The sequence below is a fragment of the Dromiciops gliroides genome, chromosome 4 (assembly GCF_019393635.1).
Source record: "Dromiciops gliroides isolate mDroGli1 chromosome 4, mDroGli1.pri, whole genome shotgun sequence".
NCBI classification, from domain to species: Eukaryota; Metazoa; Chordata; class Mammalia; order Microbiotheria; family Microbiotheriidae; genus Dromiciops; species Dromiciops gliroides.
The window spans coordinates 238,102,075-238,126,828 of record NC_057864.1 but is presented as its reverse complement, the minus strand read 5'-3'; the positions used below and the strand labels follow the sequence as shown (position 1 = coordinate 238,126,828).

Genomic DNA, 24,754 nt, shown 5'->3' with positions numbered 1-24,754 from the left:
TGTAGGAAGGGTCCCTTGGGGTCATCACTTACCTGGGTTTTATGCTTCCCATCAGAGAGCTGGTAACTCTGAGAAGAAGCCCTCATTCACTTCCTCATCTTTATGATCTGGGATTGTGGGCCTGGGACAGTATAAAAGGGAGAACCCCAAGATCAAAGGGGTTGTCTTCTGTTAGTGATTCTGGTATTTAGGGCTGGCTATCTGGAAAGAGATGGGAGGGATCCTAAGAGACTCATCTGCCTATACCACATATATCCCTTGGGGAGCTATTGACTTGCTAACAATAACTAATATTTATATAGTATTATATCTATATGTATATGTATAGAGATATATAGATATAACCTATATCAGATTACCTGCTGTCTAGGGGAGGGGTGGGAGGGAGAAAAATCTGAAATTGTAAAGCATGTATAAACAAAAGTTGAGAACTATCTTTACATGTAACGGAAAAAATAAAATACCTCATACATAAAAAAAATATATATTTATATAGTATTGGCATGGTAAAGTAGCAGAGTGACTCCAGAGTTAGGAAGACCTGGGTTCAAGTGCTGCTTCTGACACATACTGACTGTGTGACCATGAGCAAGTCAGTGTAAGTTGCTGATCTTTCTTGTTTGAAGGATTTTTGTGCTGTTATGATTACAAAAATGTTTTCTATACATTAGGCAGTGTGGTATAGTGGAAAGAGCACTGACTCTAGAGTTCAGATCCAGCTTCTCCGAGCCTTACTGCCTGTGTGACTTTGGGCAAGTCTCTCAACTTCCCTGTGTCTCATACTTTCCTTATGTGTAAAGGAGGGGTTGGACTGGCTGGCTTCTGAGGTCCCTAAATTCGTGATCCTATGGTTCTATGTTAGTGCTGGTATTATCACCCCCAATTTATTGATGAGGAAACGGAAACTTAGAGTGACTGACTACTCGCCTTACTTGTCCTGGTCAGCTGGCTAGGACAAGGTCATAACCAGTGTCTTCTGTCTCTAAATTCTCCACCCATATGTATCCTACCTCCTTATTTATCCGTTTTGTGAGTTTTCTGAAAACAAGCCATAGATAGATTTCTAGTCACTCTTCAAAGTCAAACAGTGAATCGAGTTTAATTACTTGACTCCTCAGGGACCCCGTAGGGGGAAGGCAGTGAAGCTTAAAATCCATGAAACATTCCAGCCGCGATTTGTATTTAGGAAGATAATATCATAGACTCATAGAAAGTAAGAAATGCTTGGTATAATGCAAAACCAGAACCCAGCAAACCCTTGAGCTCAACTTACAAAAAAGTTTGATGACTCGTTGGACTGTTGCCCTCTGAGATCATTTTGCTGAGCGGAAGACAGAAAAAGGAACCAGGGATTATTGATTTCATGGGGCTGCTCCCTTCCCCCAATCCCAATACATAACAGAGGAACTTTTCCCCCTGCCACTCCCCATTGGTCTGGCAGCAAACTGCATAGCTTCTGAGCCAGTTCTGTTTTCGGGGAAGTCAGATGACCCTGTTCCCCCTTCCCTGTAACTCTCAGCCTGTCCCTGCCCCTAAGATTGGCACCATGGGTTTCCTGAATGCTCTCTTGCTGCTGCCCCTGTATGCAGGTAAGGAGGGTGGGAAGGGGGAAGTAAGGACCATATAGATCTTACAGGCAAAGGGGGAGGGGAGGGCCAGTGCTGTTCAGGTTGGGGTATTCACATGGGTGTCTACTTTGTCTTCTTTTATCTTTCTTTTAATGTCCCTGTCTCTGTGTCTCTCCCCACAGGCTTGTCTGTCACTTCTCCCTCCTGTTCCAGGAATGTGAAGATTTTGGGTGGCAACTTCACTCTCAGCAATGGTTGGGCCCCAGGAAGCCTCCTTACCTATACCTGCCCTCTAGGGCGATACCCATATCCTGTATCGAGTCGGTTGTGCAACAGCAATGGGCAGTGGAAGTCCCCGGGAGCCTCTGAGGTCACCAGACCTCAATGCAAATGTGAGGGGACAAGTGTTTCGGCCAACTGTAGTGCAGACCTTTTCCTCAGTCAGCTACCTCCTGGTTCTGACTATTACCTGGCTCTCTCTTCCAAGTTTCCATTCCTTGGCCCAGCTCTTGACAGCTATGGCTTACTTACTGAACCTAGGCACCCTGTTTCCCTGAAGGTTTCCAACTCTCCCCCCAAGCATGCCCTACTTTGCTGTAGCTTAGGTCAATGAAGTATTGATCAAATTCTGTTTCTGTGCCTAGGACTATTCTGGTATGTCAGCCATTCTTCCCTTTACCCCAGCATATACCATTCTTTTCTCTCCCCAGTTATTCGCTGTCCAGCTCCTGTTGCCTTTGAGAATGGGGTCTACAGCCCCCGGTTGAGCTCTCACCCTGTGGGTAGCAATGTGAGCTTTGAATGTGAGGATGGATACTTCTTGCGTGGCTCTCCTGTGAGGCGATGCAGACCCAATGGGATGTGGGATGGAGAGACGGCTATATGTGACAGTGGAGGTGACTGCCTGGGGGCACCTGTGATTTGGGAGGGGAAAGGAAGAAAAGCCATGGGGTGGAATGACTTCACAGGGGATCCTGGAGGGAGAGGGGGGTCTGTGTTTCAATAGTGACTGTTGGCATTGCAATTTTGAATTCTTTGAGGCAGTTCTACTGAGCGTAAATTCTTAGCTCTGATTTTCTTTGGCCTTGTGGTGCTGGATATGATCCAAAGGAAGGGCTTATTTGCTTCTGGATATCAAAGGGTCAGATACAGAATTCTAGTTATGACAATAACAACAATTTGCATCTATAAGTATTTTAAGGTTTACAAAGTAAAGAATCTCCAGGTAAAATATATGGGGTTCTAGGCTGCCCAAGGAACTATGGCTCTCCTAAAGTCAAGTAGAAGGTATTGGCTCGTTGGATGGAGACATTGGCCTTAAATGTAGGTGAAGCAGGTGGTCATCCATGTAACATGACTTGAGGAAGCATCAGTCTTCCTGTCCAAAAACATCAATCTCCCTACAAGTCTTTCCACCATTATCATTGCTTTGGGTCTTTTTTGAACACTTGTTTGGTAGTCCTCTAACTTAAATGCAAAAAGGGGGTGGGGGCGGGCACTAAAAGCTTTATCCACTGCTATATTAGGTATCAACTAACATCTTGGTGGATGGTCACAAGACGGTAAGGGCCTGAAGATATAAGTGGTACAAGAATAGTAACTGGTACAAGAGAGTGTGGATCTAGGAGACAGGGAAAGAGGTCTGGAGGAGTTGCTGGGAAGGCATTAGATATAAACTTCCTTTTCTTGGTTTTGCCAGCTTTGCCAGGTTATCTTGCTTTGGTTTATACACAGTTTCACATGCATTTCTTTTTTTTTTTCTTTCTTTTTTTTTTTTTTTTTTTTGGTGAGGCAGTTGGGGTTAAGTGACTTGCCCAGGGTCACACAGCTAGTAAGTGTTAAGTGTCTGAGGCCGGATTTGAACCCAGGTACTCCTGACTCCAGGGCCGGTACTCTATCCACTGCGCCACCTAGCCGCCCCTTCACATGCATTTCTAAGTGTGTGGTTATAAAAATGTTTTATATACATTAGGCAATGTGGTGTAGTGGGAAGAACACTGACTCTAGAGTTCAGATGCAGCCTCTCTGATCTTTACTGCCTGTGTGGCTTTGAGCAAGTCACTTAACTTCTCTGTGTCTTATATTTTCCTTGTGTGTAAATGAGGGTGTTGGACTGGTTGGCTTCTGAGGTCCCTTCACACTCTAAATCTGTGATCCTGCAATCCTGTGATCCTTATAACAGCCCTATCAAGGTATATACTTCCAGATGTGGGTCTGGGTGTCTCAAGAGATGGCTATGTAGCACATGGACTTTCATAGAATTGTAAGAGAGATTAAGGAGGAGAATGAGAGAGGGGTATGGAATTTAGGGTTATCTCCATTCTTCTTTCTCTTCTCTTCTTCATTCTTCTACAGCTGGACACTGCCCGGACCCCGGAATCCCAATTGGGGCTGTGAGGACAGGGTACCGGTTCAATGTCGGTGATCGAGTGAAGTATCGTTGTTCAGAGAAGCTGATCATGATAGGGTCTGAGGAACGAGAATGCCAGGGGAATGGAGTCTGGAGTGGGACTGAACCTATTTGCAGATGTGAGTAGCAGGTCTCTACCATCTCTCCTCCCTCTTTACTCCTCAGACCAATAAGAAACCCTCACCTAGGCATGGCAATTTAGAGCATTTTCACATCTCATTGAGGTCCATTTTCAAGGTGTGGAGACCAAGGCTCAGAAAGGATGATACCTGTTAGAACGGCAAAACCAAAACTCAAACTCTGGTCTCCTAATTTCAAGTTCTGTTCACTGTAACCCACTGGCTCTTGTGGCCTCCTCAGAAACAAAAATGCCCCCTCCCACCAACAAATATTTCCCATAATCATGAGTTGAACCCAAGCATCCCTCTTTCTAGGGGCATCTAGGTGGCACAGTAGATAAAGTTCTGGTCCTGGAGTCAGACTGACTTATTTTCCTGAGTTCAAATCTGGCCTCAGACACTTGCTAGCTGTGTGACCCTGGGCAGGTCACTTCACTCTGTTTGCCTCAGTTTCTCATCTGTAAAATGAGATAGAGAAGGAGATGGCAAACCATTCCAGGATCTTTGCCAAGAAAACCCCAAATGGGATCAGGAAGAGTTGGACACAACAGAACAAGAAAATTCTTCTTTCCCTTCAGCTTCTTACTCCTATGATTTACCTGAAGATGTGGCCCCAGTCTTGGATACCTCTTTTTCTCAACTCCTTGGTGCCACCAACCCCCTGATGCAAAAATGGGGTAAGAGCTGGGGGTAGGGGGCAGGGGGCAGGGCAGTGCCAAAGGGTCAGAGAGGTGAGCCTAAGGGAAAGGGGGTGGTGTTGGCCTAGAATCCTGTGGCAGAAGGCACAGCCTGAGGATATGAACAGAAGCTAAAAGGGCAATCTTGGAGAAGAGAGCCGTGTTCTCAGGAAAGGCTAGGGAGGAGTGGTATAGTTGGAGGGCCTGTAGGATATAACAACTATGAGGTAATAGTTAAATTTATTATCTAGGTAAAACAGAAGAGCTTCCCGGCCCTCTTAGGTCAAGGGCAAGTGGGACCCTTCCTTCCCTTCTACATTACACATGTCCCCTCTGTCCCACTCCTCCCCACCTCCTCCCCAGGTGATTTGGGCCGGCGCATCCAGATCCAGAGGTCGGGCCACCTGAATCTCTACTTGCTCCTTGATTCTTCCCAGAGTGTCAGTACAGAAGACTTTGCCATTTTCAAAGAGAGTGCTGAACTTATGGTGGACAGGGTCAGGAACTGGGGTCAAGATGGGTCTCACATTGTCTGTCTCTTTTCTTTTGTTGTTGTTGTTGTTGTTGTTGTTTTTTTTTTGGTGAGGCAATTGGGGTTAAGTGACTTGCCCAGGGTCACACAGCTAGTGTCAAGTGTCTGAGGCTGGATTTGAACTCAAGTCTTCCTGACTCCAGAGCCAATGCTCTATCCACTGTGCCACCTAGCTGCCCCATGTCTCTTTTCTTTTGAACTGTAACTAAAAACCCACCTCCTCTGGGAAGCCTCCCAGATGGAGCTCAAGTCAGTCTGATCCCTTCCACAGGCCTTGTGGAGCCACATAAACAATTGTACTTTGCATGTTCATTGGCACATTGATTTGTATGTATGTGTGTGTTTTCAACTAGACCATTCAGAGTATCTAATTCAATGCTCTTCACATGAGGTGCTCAGTACACATATGTTAACTTACTAATATTGATGGAATGAGCATGTTGGATTTCAGTCCCTTCCAGTGCTGACATTCTGTGGCTCTGTCCATCTTTCTGGTTTGGGTTTCATTTCCTTGTCTCCCTCTCCCTTCCTTCCTCCCTCACCCCCTCTCCCTCCCTCTCCTTCTTTCTCTCCTCTTCCCTCCTTCTCTCCCCTCTCTTTTCCTCTCTCCCTCCCCCTTTCTTTCCTCTCTCTTTCCCCTCTTTCCCTCCTTCCCCCATCCCCCACTCCTTTTCTATTTTGTAGGTTTTCATTATGTTCTCTCCCCTCTGGCTCCATCCTCCCACAGATCTTCAGCTTTGCCGTCAATGTCAGCGTTGGCATCGTCATTTTCGCTAGGACTCCCAAAGTCATCTTGTCCGTCACTCACCAGAATTCCCGGGAAGAGGGTGAAATAGCCAAAAAGCTGAAGGAAATCAAGTATGGAGGTGCGAAGGGGGTGGGAGGGGGGAGAGGAAAGGAGGAAAGGAGGAAAGAGGGAGGTGCTGCCTTCACACCTGGAGGATTGAGAGCACAACTGGGGATGGTGCGGGTGCTGATCCCCCTCTCTGATGGAAAAGCGTTGTCTCTCAGTGGCCCATGCCATGAGATCCCAGGGGCTCTAGTTCCTTGGTGAGCATTGGAGATAGCGTGGTCTCTGCTTCCAAATCCAGAATCTATTTGTTAGGGATGTTATAGAAGAGGTTTCCTCCCAGGTACAGAAGAGAGCAGATGTCGCGCGAGGTCCCTGACTGCTTTGACATTTTGTGGTTCTATGTCTTCCTGTTTTCACTTCCTTCATGTTTGACCTAAACAGAATGAAGGAAGGAAGGGAAGGAGGAAGGGAGGGAGAGAGGGAAGGAGGGAGGGACGGAGGAAGGGAGGGAGGGAGGGAAGGAGGGAGGAAGGAAGGAAGGGAGGAAGAAAGGAAGGAAGGAACGGAGGAATGGAGGAAGGGAGGGAGGGAGGGAAGGAGGGAGGAAGGAAGGAAGGAAGGGAGGAAGGAAGGAAGGAATGGAGGAATGGAGGAAGGGAGGGAGGGAGGGAAGGAGGGAGGAAGGAAGGAAGGGAGGAAGGAAGGAAGGAAGGAAGGGAGGGATGGAGGAAGGGAGAGAGGGAAGGAGGGAGGAAGGAAGGAAGGGAGGAAGAAAGGAAGGAAGGAACGGAGGGATAGAGGGAGGGAGGGAGGAAGGAAGGAAGGGATGAAGGAAGGAACGGAGGAAGGAAGGAAGGAAGGGAGAGAGGGAAGGAGGGAGGAAGGAAGGAAGGAAGGAAGGAAGGGAGGAAGAAAGGAAGGAAGGAACGGAGGGATAGAGGGAGGGAGGGAGGGAGGAAGGAAGGAAGGGATGAAGGAAGGAACGGAGGAAGGAAGGAAGGAAGGGAGAGAGGGAAGGAGGGAGGGAGGAAGGAAGGAAGGAAGGAAGGAAGGAAGGAAGGAAGGAAGGAAGGAAGGAAGGAAGGAAGGAAGGGAAAAGGACAGGTCCAGTATCAGAAGTGTGAGGAAGGACAGATCATTGCCACCCGGGAAGGGCAAGGAAGAATCAAAGAAAACTTCAGGAGTAGGTAACCATTGAGTTAAGCTTGGAAAGAAACGAGGAATTCAGTAGCTGGAGATAGGGGAAGTCCATTTCAGGCTCAAGGAGAGTGTCAGCAAAGGTACTAGGTGCCTTTAAGAAAAGGTGAGGAGAGAGATTGGTCCAGGTTGACTGTGGAACCTTACATTCCCTGGATGTAGCAGGTAGGGATTGTCTAGCCATAAGGCTAGATTCCTACCAGTTGAAGCTAGATTATATAGAGCATTGAATCCTAGGATCAGGAGTTAATAACAACTCACATTTACATAGCACTTTACAGGTATAAAACATTTTATTTTATTTTATTTTTGTGAGGCAATTGGGGTTAAGTGACTTGCCCAGGGTCACACAGCTAGTAAGTGTCAAGTGTCTGAGGCCAGATTTGAACTCAGGTCCTCCTGAATCCAGGGCCAGTGCTTTATCCACTGCGCCACCTAGCTGCCCCTATAAAACATTGTAGATACATTTTTTTTCACTTGATCCTTCTCCTGTTGGATATATCACAAATCTATTAATATCATTGACAGATGAGCAGACTCTTAAGTATCTTGAAGGTCATGAAGCTAATAAAAGTCTCGGGTGGTACTTAAATTCAAATCTTCTGACTACCTAAGAGACTACAGGTCACTGTATTGGGATCTCTGGCTTTTTATCATGACCCTGGGCAATGTTGGTTATGTAATGAGTAGTTAGTTCTGTATTCAACTATGAGAGAGACCATTGATTTGTGAGTGGGAGATGGAATTGGAATTCTGCCAGGACCACCAGGTTCTAAGTTGAGCAGGCCCCTAGAAGAGCATTTTTTGCTGCTTAAGGACTTCCTCCCCAGGTGTGGGCAGGTAGGAGTTGTCTGAGGAATTTCCTTCCCTCTGCTGATTCTAGACCCAGACATTGGAACTGGAACCAACATCTATAGAGCCCTGATGCAAGTCTATGAAATGATGAATAATGAAATGGCCACTTACCGCAAAAGGCAGAAGGAGTGGGAAGAAATCCGACATGCCATCATCCTTCTAACAGATGGTGAGTGGTACCTGGATCTTGATGGACCATAGAACTTTGAACACAGGGAGGGGCCAGAAGCAAGGAGAGGAAAGGATGTGTTTAAAGGAAAAGAAATTAAAAAAAGGAAAAGGATGTGTTTAAAGGAAAAGAAATTTTTAAAAAAAAGAAAAAGAAAAAGAAAAAAAAGAAAGGAGAAGAAACCAAGGGTCCCAGTGAGTGAAGAAGAACCTTCTAGAGATATGAGCACTGAGGCTGTCCCTAGGGCTCCCAGACATACTTAGGAATTTTCACTCTCTCAGGAGATCCATGAGCTCCATACAAACTAACTTTTCTCACGTGTATTACAACAATCAACCCATCAACAAATATTTATTAGGCACCAACTGTGTTAGGCTCTCTAGGATTTGTCAACAATGCGAGGGATGGAGTGGAAAGGGTTTAGTCTCCTGAGGCAAGGAGACTAATGAGACTATTGCAATAGTCCAGGTAAGAGATTGAACTAAGTAGGGTGGAGGCTGTGTGAGTGGAGAGTTATTAATAATAGTTTGAAGTTCTATAATACTTAGACACAGTTAGGCCCGGCCTATGCTTTTCCTCACAACTCTGTGAGGTGAGGGGTGTTAAGTATTATGCCCATGAAGGAATTGAGACATGACTTATCCAAAGTCATAAAAGTCGGCATTTTCAGGAATGGGATATGTTCTCAGGTATCGAAATCCAGACCTCATTCTACTATGCTGTGTTGCTTTTCATCCCTGTTGTAGGAAAGTCCAATATGGGTGGCTCTCCAAAGGCAGCTGTAGACCAGATTGAAGAAGTGTTGAACATAAAGGAAGAGAGGAAGGATTACCTGGGTGAGTGCCCCATTTCTGCCTCTGATCATCTTCTCATCTGTCCACCATGTTACTTTTGCATGGAGTTCCTGTCACTTTACAAAGGACATCTGTGATTGTGTGTAATGGCCAGGGGTGACCATAGAACAAATAATTCTGAATACCTTGATGGGTCAATTCAATGCTTTTTTTGGGGGGGGGTGAGGTAATTGGGGTTAAGTGACTTGCCCAGGGTCACACAGCTAGTAAGTGTCAAGTGTCTGAGTCCAGATTTGAACTCAGGTACTCCTAACTCCAGGGCTGGTGCTCCATCCACTGTGCCACCTAGCTGCCCCTAATGCTTTTTTTTTTTTTTTTTTTTTCATCCAGTCGGCTTTTAATTTTCTTCTCAACATCTAAAAGCATGGTCAAGGCCACCAGGCTGGGCCCCAGGGCTGGCGCCCTTTGGTGACGGCTGTTGGCTAGGGCTGGTCCTTGGGCGTGGTCTCCGGGGGCCGGCCCCCGGAGCCCTGGAGTCCGGGTCCTCGGGTGTTCCGGTGGGAAGCGGGCGACTCAAGACTGGGCAGGGGTCTCGCTCTTCAGCTGTTCTCTGTATTTCTTCTGGAGGCCCAGGGCCCGGGCCACGAGCCTCCGGGCCACGGCCGTGTTGGTCTGCGGTCGCTCCTTGGCCAAATGCAGGAGCTTTGGACGCTGGAGGGCTTTGAGCTTGGACTGTTTGGTTCCCTGAGTGAGGGGACGGATCTTTAGTGCTGAGAAATCCCTGGTCAGGGCTTCATTGGCTGATGCCAGGCAAGGAAAGATGCCCAAAGCATGGGTGTCATCCACCCACTGGATCTTGAACCCCTTCTCCTGAAATTCCGAGAACACTCCCATGAGGTCCTCCGTCTTCAAGGAAGGCTCAAACCCGTAGATTTCTACCACGTGGCCGAAGCTGCTCTCTCCCAAAGACTGCTCGTCATCCAGGTAACAGCTGTCCAGGTGAATCTTCTTGATGTGAACCTCTCTGTCAACCAGGTTGTCCATGATCTCCTGTATCAGCTCCACAGACTCATCCTCTGAACAGCTGTAGTCTCCTTCGTCCTCCGCCCTCTTGGGAGGGGGAGTCTGCCGCCTAATCTCTGAGGATGGCTGGAGATTGGAGCTGACTGGATCCTTTGGCTCCTGGGAGTCCCCCTCCTGTGACTGGCTCTTGGAGCCGGGGGGATCCAGCTCCTCTGAGTCCGGCTTAGGCTCACCCTTTTGGCTCATTTCATTCTGGTCTGTGACATCTCCTGCCACTCCGGGCACTGCCATGTGGGGCCGTCTGGGATCAGGGTCGGGGCCCTGCTCCTTATTGCCAATGTCTTTGGGCTCTTCTGGGGTTTCTCCAGCTGGGTTCCTGTCCCCATCCCCATCCCCGATATCTGCCCCTTGCGGGGCCAGGTTTGAACTCCGCTCGGCTTTGTGGCGTAGCGCCCGAGGCACATACAGGGCCTGGTCAGGTTTGCGGCCCCGCTGCCTCCGGCCTGGCCGTGGACCCCGGGATCCGGTGGCTGGCTCCTGGGCTAAGTTGGGCCGGGGCCTTCGGACCTTGCCCTGGCGGCCGGGCATCGAACAGGAGGGAGTGAAGTTATCCAAATTCGGTAACCTGCTTTCCAGATGACAGATGACAGTCCTCCTCTTCCATCCCTCCCCAACTGAGAAGCTGCTCAGGAAATCAAAATTCTCGGCTGTTCGGTGGATCAAGTACCGGAGGCGACTAGAAAGGGGTGGGAAGAGAAGCACCCTGGACAGCTGCTTCTGCAGGAAGAATCGGTCCAGCTCCTCCTTGACGTGGAGGACGAAATCATTCTCTGTTGGGGAGAGGACGACACCATCCAAGCTGAGCAGGGCCAGGGTGAATTCTGAGGATTCCGCGGCCGGACCTCCGAGCAGCCGTCACTCCCCTAATGCTTTTTTATTGTTTTGTTTTGTTTTGTTTTTTAGTGAGGCAATTGGGGTTAAGTGACTTGCCCAGGGTCACACAGCTAGTAAGTGTCAAGTGTCTGAGTCCAGATTTGAACTCAGGTACTCCTGACTCCAGGGCTGGTGCTCTATCCACTGCGCCACCTAGCTGCCCCAAAAGGGTTGTTATTGGGTTTTTTTTTTTAATGCTTTTTAAAAAATTGAAAACCTTCTGTGTTTAAAATATAGCTTTTCCTCCATCTCTCAGCGGAAGTTACCCTTCCTTCAGGGTTTGACTCAGAATCTGTTTCCTCCTTTATCGCTCCAGCAGAAAGTTTTTGCTCTTCAGATATTCCTAGACTACTTTGTTTGGATCTTTTCCTTGCCCCACCCCTGTGACATACCTCCTTTTGCATGTCTTGTTATTTTGCATTTTTGAATTCATCTTCCTGCTTTCCACATTATAGATGCTTGATAAATCTGGAATTTGAACTTAAGGAGCTGTGCTAGGGGCTCTAGGATAGACACAAAGACGGCATCTATGTAGGGCTTTGGAGATTGCAAAGCATTTTGCATACTCATTGTATCCTTACAACAGCCCTATGAAGTAGGGCTGCAGATGGGGAAACCAAGGCTGAGAGGTCACACTGCTAGTGTTAGAGGGAAGATTAGAGCCCATATCTTCCTGCCTCCAAAGTCCATCATTATCAGTCAACAAACATTTATTAAGCACCTACTATATGCCAGGTACTGGGGATGCCAAGACAGTTCCTGCTTTCATAGAGCCCACAATATAACTGGATCCAACATGCTATTCTGTAACCACAAGGCAATGTTATTCTAGGTAGGACTTTCTTTCCAGGAGCCACCTAGGAAGGAGAAAAAGAATATTCTAGTGATCATCCTAGATGACTTGGCAAGGCTGTGGAATTTGTAGTTTAGGAGCAACGATCTGTCCAGGACTGAAAGATTGTACATTCCAAGCTTTTTAGCTGGGAGGAAACTTTAGAGATAAGGGAAATTCCTAAGGGGCAGCATCTAATGCAACATTGTAGTTTCTTCTAGTATTACTGACATCTCAATGGCAGGTTGGGAATATGTGGTCTTCTAATGCCAGGGGTATGCTGGTAAATTTGTGTGTGTGTGTGAGGCAATTGGGGTTAAGTGACTTGCCCAGGGTCACACAGCTAGTAAGTTTTAAGTGTCTGAGGTCGGATTTGAACTCAGGTCCTCCTGACTCCAGGGCTGGTACTCTATCCACTGCGCCACCTAGCTGCCCCTATGCTGGTAAATTTTTAACATCTGGCGTGGAGGGGCAGGGAGAAAAGGAGGACAGGTAGTAGGTGGGAATGTATAATGGACACTATTAATCTGCATTATTAATATTTTACCCATTGTTTTTTTTATGAGGCAATTGGGGTTAAGTGACTTGCCCAGGGTCACACAGCCAGTAAGTGTTAAGTGTCTGAGGCTGGATGTGAACTCAGGTACTCCAGACTCCAGGGCTGGTGCTCTATCCACTATGCCATCTAGATGCCCCGCCCCCCATTGTTTTTTAAAATTTAGACAATCAACACAGCAAGAAATCAAGCCCTGATTTGTTTCCTATCTCCAAGGTATAAATGAAAATTTGACAATTAGCTCTAGCACACCCCTGAAAGCCTGGTGGCAAAGTGTAATTTGACTAAGAGATAAGCTAGAGATATTAAGCAGATATCACACTTCATTGAACAGGGCTAGCTTTCTAGGGATTCCAGCTCTTCTTTGGAAAATATTCAGAGTACTTTGCATTTGATTCCAGAGCTTTCTCCTTTAGCTATTTTCCAACCTTTCCTGATCTCTAAACCTAATTTGGTCAGCTAGATAGTACAGTGCATAGAGCAATGGGCTTGGGATCAGGAAGACTCATCTTCCTAAGTTCATATCTGGTCTCAGACACTTACTAGCTGTGTGATCCTGGGCAAGTCACTTAACTTTTTTTGCCTCAGTTTCCTCATATGTAACATGAACTGGAGAAGGAAATGGCAAACCACTACAGTATTTTTTTTTTTTTTGCACGGGGCAATGGGGGTTAAGTGACTTGCCCAGGGCCACACAGCTAGTAAGTGTCAAGTGTCTGAGGCTGGATTTGAACTCAGGTACTCCTGAATCCAGGGCCGGTGCTTTATCCACTGTGCCATCTAGCTGCCCCCCACTACAGTATCTTTTGCCAAGAAAACCCCAAAATGGGGTCATGAAGAGTTGGATACAACTGAAATGACTCAATAGCAACAACAAATATAGAAGTAGAGAAATAAAACATTAGGGCAAAGTCCCTAGAAATATATATGTGTGTATCTCTCTCTCTCTTTCTCTATTAAAATTATGTAGGACCAGCCTGAGTGGTACCCACATTTTCTAACCTATAGTTCCCCCAAGTCTAGCTGAACCTTCATGATACTCCCTAGTCTAGGAGCATTTGCCATGGTAGCCAGCTCCCTAAAGGTTACCAAACAAAATGGCAGTTTGCACACCAGGATCCTCCAAGTTGATTTGATATTTGCATACATGTGACCTGTCCCGAGTTTGTTTGTCTATTTACCATCTCAAGCTCACTCTCAGTCAATGAGGAAGCTTCCTGGTTGCTTGGGAGATTTTGGATGTTCTACTAACATCCCTAGTCACTTAGATAATAAAGTATCTCCTCTCTTCTGCCTAAAAGGGGTTTGTGGTAGGGCAGGAGGAGCCCTCCCAGTTAGTCTTTCTCTTCACCCAGAAAACAATAACTCAGCACAATGGCCATTCCTCAACTTCACAAAAAATGGCACGTTGCACATGAGGCTCATGGCGCAGTACCCAGAGCTGTGTCCTGGAGCTTGTTACTTCCCATGGACCTGCTGTGGATGGCTTCCTTTATCCCTTACTTGGCAGCTGTGTGGTCCAAGAATTTAGAATCGTCTTTTCTGCTCTCCACCAGACATCTATGCCATCGGTGTGGGGAAACTGGACGTAGACTGGAAAGAGCTGAATGAGCTGGGGTCAAAGAAGGATGGGGAGAGGCATGCCTTCATTCTCCCAGACTCCAAAGCCCTCCTCCAGGTCTTTGAGAATATGTTGGGTGAGTGAACTTTTCCCTCCCAGGAGCCAAAGCCTGGGTGGTCAATATGTGACATATGGGCCAAATGTGTCCCAACCCCCACCTCTGTCCATCTCAAACTGCCCCTCCCCTTCAGGTATTTGAGATTGCTTACCAAAAAGCTTTTTTTTTTTTTTTAGTGAGGCAATTGGGGTTAAGTGACTTGCCCAGGGTCACACAGCTAGTAAGTGTTAAGTGTCTGAGGCCGGATTTGAACTCAGGTACTCCTGACTCCAGGGCCGGTGCTCTATCCACTGCGCCACCTAGCCGCCCCCAAAAAGCTTTTTTTTAAAAACCTAATTAGATAGCTCTAATGAGTTAGTAGTCAGTGGGACCTAACAATCTGACTACTAATACCAGTAGGTGACTGACTCCCTCCTGCTACCTTCTTTTTACCCAGATGTCACTCACACTAGCAGGCCCAGATCATTTAATGATAATAACTATTTTAAAAAAAGTATGGGAACATGCACATATAGGGATTTCTGATCATGTGTCTTACTATTGAAAAAAAACACCCTTTTCATTTATCTCTTTTCCCATTCCACTCTTCACTCTTTCATCTTGTTCACAGATGTTTCCAAGTTTGTGGACACCATTTGTGGTGTGGGAAATATGTCAACCAATGCTTCATCCCAAGAGAGGACACCCTGGCATGTCACCATTAAGGTAATGGGCAGATTTTGTATCCCTGAAGATACATAATTGGGGGTGCATGTAGGGGCAGAGAAAGTGAGGGGCTAGATAGCAGGGGGCCCTGAAGCTGACATGGTCCTCTCCTGCAGCCCAGCAGCAAAGAGACATGCCGTGGGGCACTTATCTCTGATCAATGGGTCCTGACTGCAGCCCACTGTTTCCATATAGATGATAACATCAAGATGTGGAGAGTCATTGTGGGTAAGAAAGGAGGGGAAAGAGACCCCAGCTATAGAGGACCCAGGCTCTTGGTTCAACACTCCCTTTCTTTCCCAGAATACTTGTTGCCCCTTAAGAGGTATGAGAGCTGGGCTCCTCAACCTGCTACCCCATATTCCTAGGAGATCCTATGTCAAAGAGGGGTAGAGAGATGAAGATTGAGCAGAAGTTCATTCCAGAAGAGTACAATGTTTATGCTAAGAAGGGGAAAGGAATCTCTGAATTCTATGGCAGTGACATCGCCCTGCTGAAGCTAACTGAGAAGGTCAAGATGTCCAGCCATGCCAGGTACAAGAGCCAGGGCATGTTTCAAGCAGTGGAAGGCAGGGACAAAGCCCTCGGGCAGGCCACTCCTGATATCTCTTTTCTTCCCCAGACCCATCTGTCTTCCTTGCACTGTGGGGGCCAATCTGGCCTTGCGGCGTTCACCAACCAGTACCTGTTCTGATCATGGTAATGTGGGAGGCAGGGAGAGAGATAGAAAAGAGGCTGAGGAAGAATGGGGGTGCAGAGTATGTACACAGATGCCTGTGGTCTGGTGCAAGGGGAGGTGTGGATTTGATGACTTTCTCTCTGGCTCACAGAGAATGTATTTTTGAAGAAGCACAGAATCCCTGCTCATTTTGTCTCATTGGATGATCAGATAATGGACATTGTTATCAAGGAAGAAAATGAGGTGAGAAGTCAGAAGGAGGTTTGACAAGGTGGGAATTGATGGGTGAAGATGGTAGGGACAGCTCCCTACCATGGTAGGCTAGGTGTTTGTCCTCAAAACTCAGGCCCATCTCCTTCCATGTCCTCCCTGCCTTTTCCCCAAGGGTTGGTCATTGGAGAGACAGTACAGAACAGTGGGAAGAGCATTCACTGAATTTGGAGATTTAACTCCATTATTGAAGATATGCATTGGAATTCTAGTTATAGTATTGTGCAATCTAGGAAAAGTCACTTCAAGTTCTCTGGCCTTCTCAGTTTCCTCATTTGTTAAAAAGTGGGGGGCAGGGGGCTGGACTCTAAGTTCTCTTCCAGCTTCAAATCTTTTGATTCTATGATCAGTCTATTTCCCTAACATTCCCTCTCTCCCCCACCCCCACCCCATTTTAGCGGGCAGAATGCCTCCAAGCTGTCTCCCAAGCCAAAGACATTTTCCCTAACCTCACTGATGTGAAAGAAGTGGTGACTGACCAATTTCTGTGTAGTGGCACTGGAAATGAGGCATCCCCTTGCAAGGGTGAGTGTGGAGGACCATAAGGTACCTGGGGAATGAATGCAGCAGAAGACTGGTCCTTTTGGTCAGGGTTCATGATGCCCATGCCTAGCCCATGTCTTGTGCAAGGGCATGGAAACATGGTGACTGGGGTGAGGGGAGAAAGCTGCATGGGAGCTGGGGCAGTGATACCTTCTTTCTTCCTTCCCATTCTTGGCAGGAGAATCTGGAGGGGCAGTTTTCCTTCAGAAGAAATACAGGTATTTTCAGGTGAGGAACTAAATGGGCTTGACTCTGGAGCAGAGATGATAGGATCTCTGGTAGAAAGCGAGAGAGGGACACTAAGCTACATGGAAAGCTTTGAGGAAGGGTAGGGGCTGGGTTACCTTCTCACCAAATTTTCTTCTCTTCCTCATTTAGGTCGGGGTGGTGAGCTGGGGTCTATATAATCCATGTTCCTCAAAGACAACGAATTGGGCCATGAAGACAACAGACCAAAACGAGGTGAAACGCGAGCCACCCCCAGCTGGCATTCAAGCCCGAGATTTCCACATCAGCCTCTTTAAACTTCAGCCCTGGTTGAGACAACATCTGAGAAATGTCTTACGTTTTCTGCCCCTTGGGCCAGCCTCCTGAATCCTGACTTTCCTAGTGTTCAGCTACTGACCTTCAAGTCCCAAGTCCCTTTGATTTCTGCCTGTCCTCTATAGCAGGGCTCTGCCTGTTCCCTATCTCTCGCTGTCCTAATGTTGGGGTTCTTCACATAGCCCATCTCTTTCTACTTTATTGCACTTCCTTCCCCCCTCCCCCCTTCCCCAACTTTACTCTATTCTTTTCTATTCCCTACCCCTTCGAGGCATGCCCGGATTTTCCCAGTTATGACATTAATAAATTTTTGATATTTCACCATACCTACTCTTCATCTGTCTGTGGGACAGGGTTAGGCTCCAGCTAAATAAAGTGGGTGGTGGTGGGGGAAACCACTGAAAAGATTCCAGGAATCAGGAGAAGGGAAGAGGTCAGAGACCTCAATAGACAAACAGTGTATGGACTCTGTCCTTGTTACCCAGACCTGGGAGGGATAGCTCAGGACTATCAGGGGAGGGTAGCAGGAAGGACGGTCTGGGGTTTGGGTAAAAGCTGAGGGCTACGGAATTTGAAACTGGATCCCCGACTCCTGGGCAGTAAAGGGTGGGACATGTATAGTTTCGGTTTCCTTGGCTGCCTATGAATAGGGCCTCCAACACAAACACATACAAACACACACATTCCCCTTGGACATTACCGAAAGTGATGCGGGGCGGGGGGGGGGGGGGCGGGGCAGGCTGCAGGTGCCAGAAGAGATTGCATAAAGGGAAGTGGGGGGTGGTGGTAGTGAGGGGAGAGCAGGAGCAATCTGGTTCGAACTTGGACATAGAGCTTCAGCCCCTGTTAGATTCGGAGACAGACAAACCCAACTTCCTCCTTACTCCCGGGACACTCTCCCCTCTGTTGTCCTGTTGTTCGTCAACTCCCAGTTTCTCTTGCCTAGATAGTCAGAAAGAGGGGAACATATATATGGCCTCTATCCCCATCGCCATGAAGAAGACATTGTGTTCCCGGTTCTGTGTTCTCCCTCTGTTCCTAGGACTTGTATCTACTGGTAAGTTCTTTGCCCTCTCTCCCACCTGGGTCATCCCTGGAGCAGAGAAGCTCAAGTACCTTGCCTTTCAAACCCTCTCAGAGTACCCCCTTGTTCCCTGCTGTCTGAATGTCTGGCATTGTCACTGAACTGGGGTTTTGGAATCAGAGTACCACAATTAAAACTCTGCCTCCTCCATCTACCAGCCCTATCACTGTGGATAAAATGTTTTGTTTTGTTTTGTTTTTTCCCTGTGCTCCAGTTTTCTCAGCTCTAAGATGAAGGGGTTTGCAAATCTGATGCTTCTTTCTCCCTAGGCGTGAGCTCAGCACCATCTGAGCCTTCTGCTAGCAAGCCATGTCCTCTGGAGGGCACAGAGATCTCAGGTGGCTCTGTTCAACTCCTCAAGGATGGCCAGGTTCTGGAATATGTGTGCCCATCTGGATACTATCCTTATCCTGTGAAGATACGTTATTGCAAGCCATGGGGGTCCTGGAGCACCCTGCAGACCCGCACTAAGAAGATAGTTAAAAAAGCCCAGTGCAGGGGTAAGGAGAGCTTGGGTGATGGATTGGGAGGGCTGGGGGTTAAGGTTAGGGCTGCGGATAGAATTAGGGTTGAGTTTAGGACTGAGGTTAGATTGGGGTCTGTTGTTATGAGTAGGCTTAAAGTTTGGGTTGTTTGGTAGTGTTAGGTTTAAGATGAGGTTTGTCAGTAGGTTAGCATTATTGCTTAGATGTATTGTTTGGGATTGGGTCTGAACTAGAGGCAGGGCTATATTTGAGTACCAGGTTAGGGAAAGGCCAGGCAGGACACATGCTTCAATTAGCAGGACACAGGGAGTTGGGTTATGAAACTGGAGGTAGTATGCATTGGAATCCTAATAACAGTCCTAAGCTCACCCTAGATAGATAGTAACTCCAATTTTAACCTCAGAGCACAAGACTTAAAGTCAATAGATGTGGGTTTAAATTCTGCCTCCAAAACTACCAGCTGTGTGAGCCTGGGCAAAGTCAGTTTCTCCAACTATAAAAGTGGATGCTTGGCATTACCTATATCACAGAGTACTTCTGAGGAAATCATTTTGCAAACCTTAGATTCCTATGTGGATAGGAATTATCATGGCTTGCTTATCTTTTTGAGCATATAGTAGTTCAAAATTAGTAATGATTGGAGCAGCTAGGTAGCACAGTGGATAAAGCACCGGCCCTGGATTCAGGAGTACCTGAGTTCAAATCTGGCCTCAGACACTTGACACTTACTAGCTGTGTGACCCTGGGCAAGTCACTTAACCCCCATTGCCCCGCAGAAAAAAAAAATTAGTAATGATTATTACCAATTGAGGATCAGAGTTGAATTGAGGTTGAAGGAGATCTATAGACGTGTCTCTAGGAGAAGAAGGAAGATTCTGTTCTTGAGATGAGGAGTGCAAAATCAAAGTGACCCCATCTAAGGATTTCTCTCCCCCCTCCTACTCCCTGGCTTTCCCTCCCTCCATTCCTGAAGCAATCCAATGCCCAGGCCCTGAGGACTTTGAGAATGGTGATTTCTGGCCGCGAAAACGCTTCTACAATATAAGTGAACAGATCTCTTTCCACTGCTATGATGGGTATACCCTACGTGGCTCTGCCAATCGTACCTGCCAGCCCTCTGGCCGCTGGGATGGCTATACAGCAATCTGTGATGATGGTGGTGAGTGCTCCCGTCCACAAACTCCTCCTCCTAGTTCCCCAGTTTCCCTGGTGCCAGGATGGATCTCTCTGTCCCAAATATCATGTGGGCTCATCCTTGTGTCCCCCTGTCACAGGCTTGAGACCTTATCTCCTTGAATTCTTACAGCGGGGCACTGCCGAGACCCTGGCATCCCTATCGGTACAAGGAAGGCAGGCAGACAATACCGACTGGAGGATAGTGTCACCTACCACTGTGGCCAAGGGCTCACCTTACAGGGCTCCCAGAGGCGCACCTGTATGGAGGATGGATCCTGGAGCGGCACAGAGCCCTCTTGCCAAGGTGCCTCCTAAACCCTGCCTCATTTAACTCTGGCTCTGGGCCTGATCCTTCCCCCCTGCCCTAGAATTCCCTGCATAGGCCATACTGTTTATATCCCTGAACCACCTACACATACCCCTGCCCTTAATCCGGAATACACTCAACTCTATTCTCAGTCCCCTATCCTGATGTGCTCCTGCCCCTCCAAAGCCCTCTAGGACAATTTCTCTTATTTCCACAATTTCCCCTGTTCCCTCTATTTCTAGCATATGGTAACTTCCTCATTCATTCACCATTCTTGATCCCAGACTCCTTCATGTATGATACCCCAGAGGAGGTGTTTGCTGCCTTCATCTCCTCCCTGACAGAGACCATTGAAGGGGCTGATGCAGAAGATGGATATAGCCCAGGTATGTGTGTGTGTGTGTGTGTGTGTGTGTGTGTGTGTGTGTGTGTGTGCGCGCACGCGCGTACATACCAGGAACTTGGGGAGGGGGGCAACTTCTGGGACAAAGTCCCAGGAAGGAGAGTGGAGAGCCAGTGAATCTAGGGCAAGGGAGAGGTGGGCATACTGGGGGAGTGGTTTCTAAGCCTTCTTTTCCTTGTTTCCCTCCCAGGGGAGCAGCAGAAGCGGAAGATTGTCTTGGATCCCTCAGGATCCATGAACATATACCTAGTGCTAGATGCATCGGATAGCATTGGCAAGAACAACTTCACAGGAGCCAAAAACTGTCTTGGCAGCCTCATTGAAAAGGTGTTGACTAGTAGCCAGCCCCCTCCTTGGGCAGCTCAAGACTGATTCCCAAAGGTCTCCTGTTGCCTCTTCCTCAAATCAATATACATTTATTTATTAGGCATTAATTAAGAAATCTGTGTGACATAGGGAGAGAAATTTTGGATAAGGCTCAGTTTCTAGCATCATGGAGCTTAGTGTAGTGGTGGGAGAGGTGATGCAGACACAGATAACTATAATAACAACATCAGATAGGGAGTACATCAAAGAGACCCAAAACAAAGTTTTGTGTGGTCAGATAGGGAAGGTCTTTCTTGACTTGGGATGATGAGGAAAAGGTTCATAAAAGATGGGGCAACAGAATGGGGCTTTTAAGGAACTGGAGAAGTGCTCCCTCCCCACCTACCCATGCCTCTCTTCATCTCTTCCCTCAGCCTGTCATGCCACCCTACTCCCAATTTCTTCTGGCTTCAAGACCCCTTGACCCTGACCCACCTATGAACCATAGGTGCACTCTCTCCTTCAGACCCATCTGTCTTCCATCCTGGCTGTCTAACCTGGTAGATTCCTCTTCCTGTCACTTCCTGAGCCAACCCAGCATTTTCCTGTGCCCTTCTTCTGCCAGGTGGCGAGTTATGGGGTAAAGCCACGGTATGCAGTGGTGACCTATGCCACAGAGGCCAAAGCTGTGGTCAAATTGTCAGATGAGCAAAGCAGTAATGCAGACTGGGTCACCCAGCAGCTGGAAAAGATCCAATACTCAGGTCCAGCCACCACTGCCTTGGGGGTTGGAGGATGTTCCTGTGGGGGTCAGAGGAAATTAGCAATGTAACAGTGGGATCAGGAAGTCATATGATGTGTAGGTGGTTGGGTAGGGGGTGTGGGGGAGAGGCAGGTCTATGAGACAGAGGGAAAGGAAAGGGCATTGAAAGGTGGGTCAGGAGGTTGTGGCCAGAGGCTTGCGGGGAGGGGATGACCACCACCTTGCTCCTCCCTGCAGATCACCAGTTCAAGGCAGGGACGAATACAAAACGGGCGCTGATGATGCTGTATGAGATGATGATCCTACAGGAGAACCAAAATGATGTTAACTGGAATAAAACACGCCATGTGATCATACTCATGACTGATGGTTAGAGGAAACTTCCTCGTGGAAGTCTCCAAACCTCCCATTTCCCCTGAACCTTAGGCTCTGTGTGACTCCCTCATTCCATGTGACCCTCCAGACCTCCTGGGGGATTCTCCAACTCCCTTATCATTCCCCAGTTCCCTCCGTGAATGATTCCTTCTTGAGTCTCTTGGCTTCATGACCACATCTGGACTTTACAGAGAAGTCAAAGAGGACCCTTGCCACCCAATGCTGCCATGATTTCTAACACTTTCTAATCAGCTCTTTAAGGCCCTGACCAATAACATCACTTCTTCACACCTTAGCTGGCACATATCCACTTGCCTTGTCACACTTTGGGCAACATAACCCCCACTTTATTTGATACCTGCAGGAAATTACAACATGGGAGGGGATCCGGTGGCAGCTATTGACCAGATCCGAGAGTTTCTGGATATTGGAAAGAACCGTAAAAATCCAAGGGAAGATTACCTAGGTGAGTGCCCAAACTCTTTTGAATAGTGAAGGCAAAGACCCTGCTATTTGGAGCCAATCCTACTCCTTTCAGGGATCTAGGAGGCACTCAAGCTTTGCTCTTATCCTCAGATGTCTATGTATTTGGGATCGGGCCCCTGGTGGACCAGGAGAAGATCAATGCTTTGGCTTCAAAGAAGGATGGGGAAAGGCATGTGTTCAAGGTTAAGGACATGGAAGACCTGGAGCATGTCTTCTTCTTGATGATTGGTAGGAGCCTGGAGGAGGTGGGGCTGCTACTCGATGATCTAAGAATCTCAGGATCATTACTAACCCTTCCAGAGCCCCAGACCATTTAATTCCTCCTTTCCCCTGCCTTCTTTCCCTAGGAGTTCAGAGAGACTTTCTGAAGTCTAACCTCCTCCTCTCCTGATGAAACCTTGTATTGTGATTCCAGTCCCTAATAATAATGGATTATAAAAGGTTAAGCTGTCCAAGATAGGTGTCTCTTCTTCAGTTTTAACACTCTCACCAGCATGAGTTTACTTCCATCAAGGGAGCTAGGAGGCAACGACTCCCTAGTTTTCTCTCTCTCCTAGATGAAAGCAAGGCTCTGGGTATGTGTGGAATAGCATGGGGACATCAGAAAAGTGGACGCTATGAAAGACAGCCCTGGCATGTCACCATCTATGTCATTGTGAGTGCTTTAGGATGGGTTGGAGAAGTGGGGGTAACATGGAGCAGGGTGAGGTTGTATCAGGGAGTGCTTATAGCTAGGGGATGTGACCCAACTTCTATTCACAGCGGCCTTCTGCAGGAAAGGAGACCTGTAAAGGGGCTGTTGTGTCAGAATACTTTGTGCTGACAGCTGCCCACTGCTTCAACGTGGATGACCAGGCCCATTCCATCAAGGTTGATGCAGGTAAGCAGCCCTGGTTCCCTAGGGCTCTAGTTCTTAACTTCCTTCAGTTCTTCAATATTCTCTCATCAATAGGAATTTCCTAGTCACTTTTATACCCATCTGTAACCCCCCCACTTCCTTTACTCTCTTGATCAGGGACATTGAGAGGAGGGCCAGAGCAGTTTAGAGGTGCCTTCCTGATTCCCATTCCCTTTATTCCAGGAGGTGTGCAGAACAGGCAGGTGGAGGCAGTCTATTTTCACCCTGATTATGACATCAACGGGAAGAAAGCTGAAGGGATTCCTGAATTCTATGACTATGACGTTGCCCTCGTCAAGCTCAAGACAAAGTTCACGTTCTCAACAAATATCCGGTGAGAATCCCTGGTTCTGGAACGAGAGTGGGCACTAAAGGCTGGAGCCTGTAGTGCTCCAGCACTGGCCCTAAACAGCACACTTGCTTGACTCGGGCTCTCTCTCTCTCCTTCAGACCCATCTGTCTTCCATGCACAGAGGCAACAACTCGAGCTTTGAGGCTCCCAACGTCAACCACTTGTCAACAACAGGGTGAGATAGATAAGAAGTCAAAAGATGAAAGACACCAACGGATGGATGTGTAGCAGGGAAGATGTGAGCCCGTCTGTTTCTTTTTCCCACCAGAAAAAGAGCTGCTCCCTGAGAAAGATGTCAAAGCCCTGTTTGTGTTTGAGGACAAGAAGAACTTGATACAGAAGGAAGTTTACATAAAGAATGGGGAAAAGGTGAGCAGGGCGTGGGAGGGCCCTGCAGGAAGTCCACATATCTTTAAGTCTCCCCCTCCCTCGAACCCATCTCTTCTTATTGTGGCCCACAGAAAGCCAGCTGTGAGGGAGATGCCCGCAAGGCTCAAGGCTACGAGAAGATAAAGCAGATCTCTGATGTGGTAACAGCCCGATTCCTCTGCACTGGCGGGACAGAACCTTACGCTGACCCCAACACCTGTAAAGGCAAGACAACTTTCTCTTCAAAGCCTCTTCTCTAAAATGCGATTGCCTTCTAGAAGCTTATGGCTTTCCCCCTTTCCCTACAGGGGATTCTGGCGGCCCACTTATTATTCACAAGAAGAGTCGCTTCATTCAAGTAAGTGTTTCTTTTCCTTTCCACCTCAGGAGGCAAAGCGTCCTCCTGAGGCCACAAGTTAGCACGGCAGCTCAGCTCTAGTGGGTGAGGGAGATTCTCGGATTATTCTCTGGCTCTGGGAAGTTCTGCAAAATCAATGTGCTTCTTAGAATTTCCAGTGAGTACCAGTTAAATGGTCAACATATCCTTCCCCTTAACTTTCCCTTAGGTGGGGGTGATTAGCTGGGGTGTGGTAGATGTCTGCAAGCACCCCAACAGACCCATTCCCGCCCACGCCCGCGACTTCCACATCAACCTCTTCCAAGTGTTGCCTTGGCTTCGGGAGAAACTGAAGGACGAGGATCTAGGCTTCTTGTGAGAGATTTTCTATGGGGATGGAAAATATTTGTCTGGGAAAATTAAAACAAAGAACTGCAATCATTCCTGTGTGTGAGCTCTGTGTGTGGGGCTGAGGAATTCTAGCAGCAATAGTAGTGTACCCATACCAAACCAGATGGCCTTTTTCATGGGTACCA

General features: G+C 47.6%; 2 protein-coding genes across 2 annotated transcripts; both read left to right on the top strand.

The window, feature by feature from the left end:
* Positions 1–1,430: 1,430 nt before the first annotated feature.
* On the top strand, positions 1,431–17,203 carry C2 (complement C2). The gene is made up of 18 exons (XM_044001284.1): positions 1,431–1,589; positions 1,751–1,960; positions 2,279–2,464; positions 3,924–4,097; positions 4,676–4,774; positions 5,138–5,271; positions 6,034–6,172; positions 8,180–8,320; positions 9,067–9,156; positions 14,015–14,155; positions 14,748–14,842; positions 14,959–15,070; positions 15,211–15,376; positions 15,465–15,541; positions 15,673–15,764; positions 16,190–16,316; positions 16,513–16,562; positions 16,713–17,203. The coding sequence occupies exons 1-18, from the start codon at positions 1,487–1,489 to the stop codon at positions 16,926–16,928; spliced, it is 2,352 nt and encodes a 783-aa protein (XP_043857219.1). The 5' UTR covers positions 1,431–1,486; the 3' UTR covers positions 16,929–17,203.
* Positions 17,204–17,652: 449 nt separating this feature from the next.
* CFB (complement factor B) lies at positions 17,653–24,659 on the top strand. Its single transcript, XM_043963399.1, has 18 exons — positions 17,653–17,934; positions 18,231–18,461; positions 19,420–19,605; positions 19,753–19,926; positions 20,214–20,315; positions 20,523–20,659; positions 21,264–21,402; positions 21,639–21,770; positions 22,141–22,242; positions 22,353–22,490; positions 22,820–22,917; positions 23,025–23,142; positions 23,344–23,494; positions 23,611–23,687; positions 23,781–23,881; positions 23,974–24,106; positions 24,190–24,239; positions 24,448–24,659. The coding sequence occupies exons 1-18, from the start codon at positions 17,850–17,852 to the stop codon at positions 24,595–24,597; spliced, it is 2,304 nt and encodes a 767-aa protein (XP_043819334.1). The 5' UTR covers positions 17,653–17,849; the 3' UTR covers positions 24,598–24,659.
* The last annotated feature ends 95 nt before the right edge of the window (positions 24,660–24,754 follow it).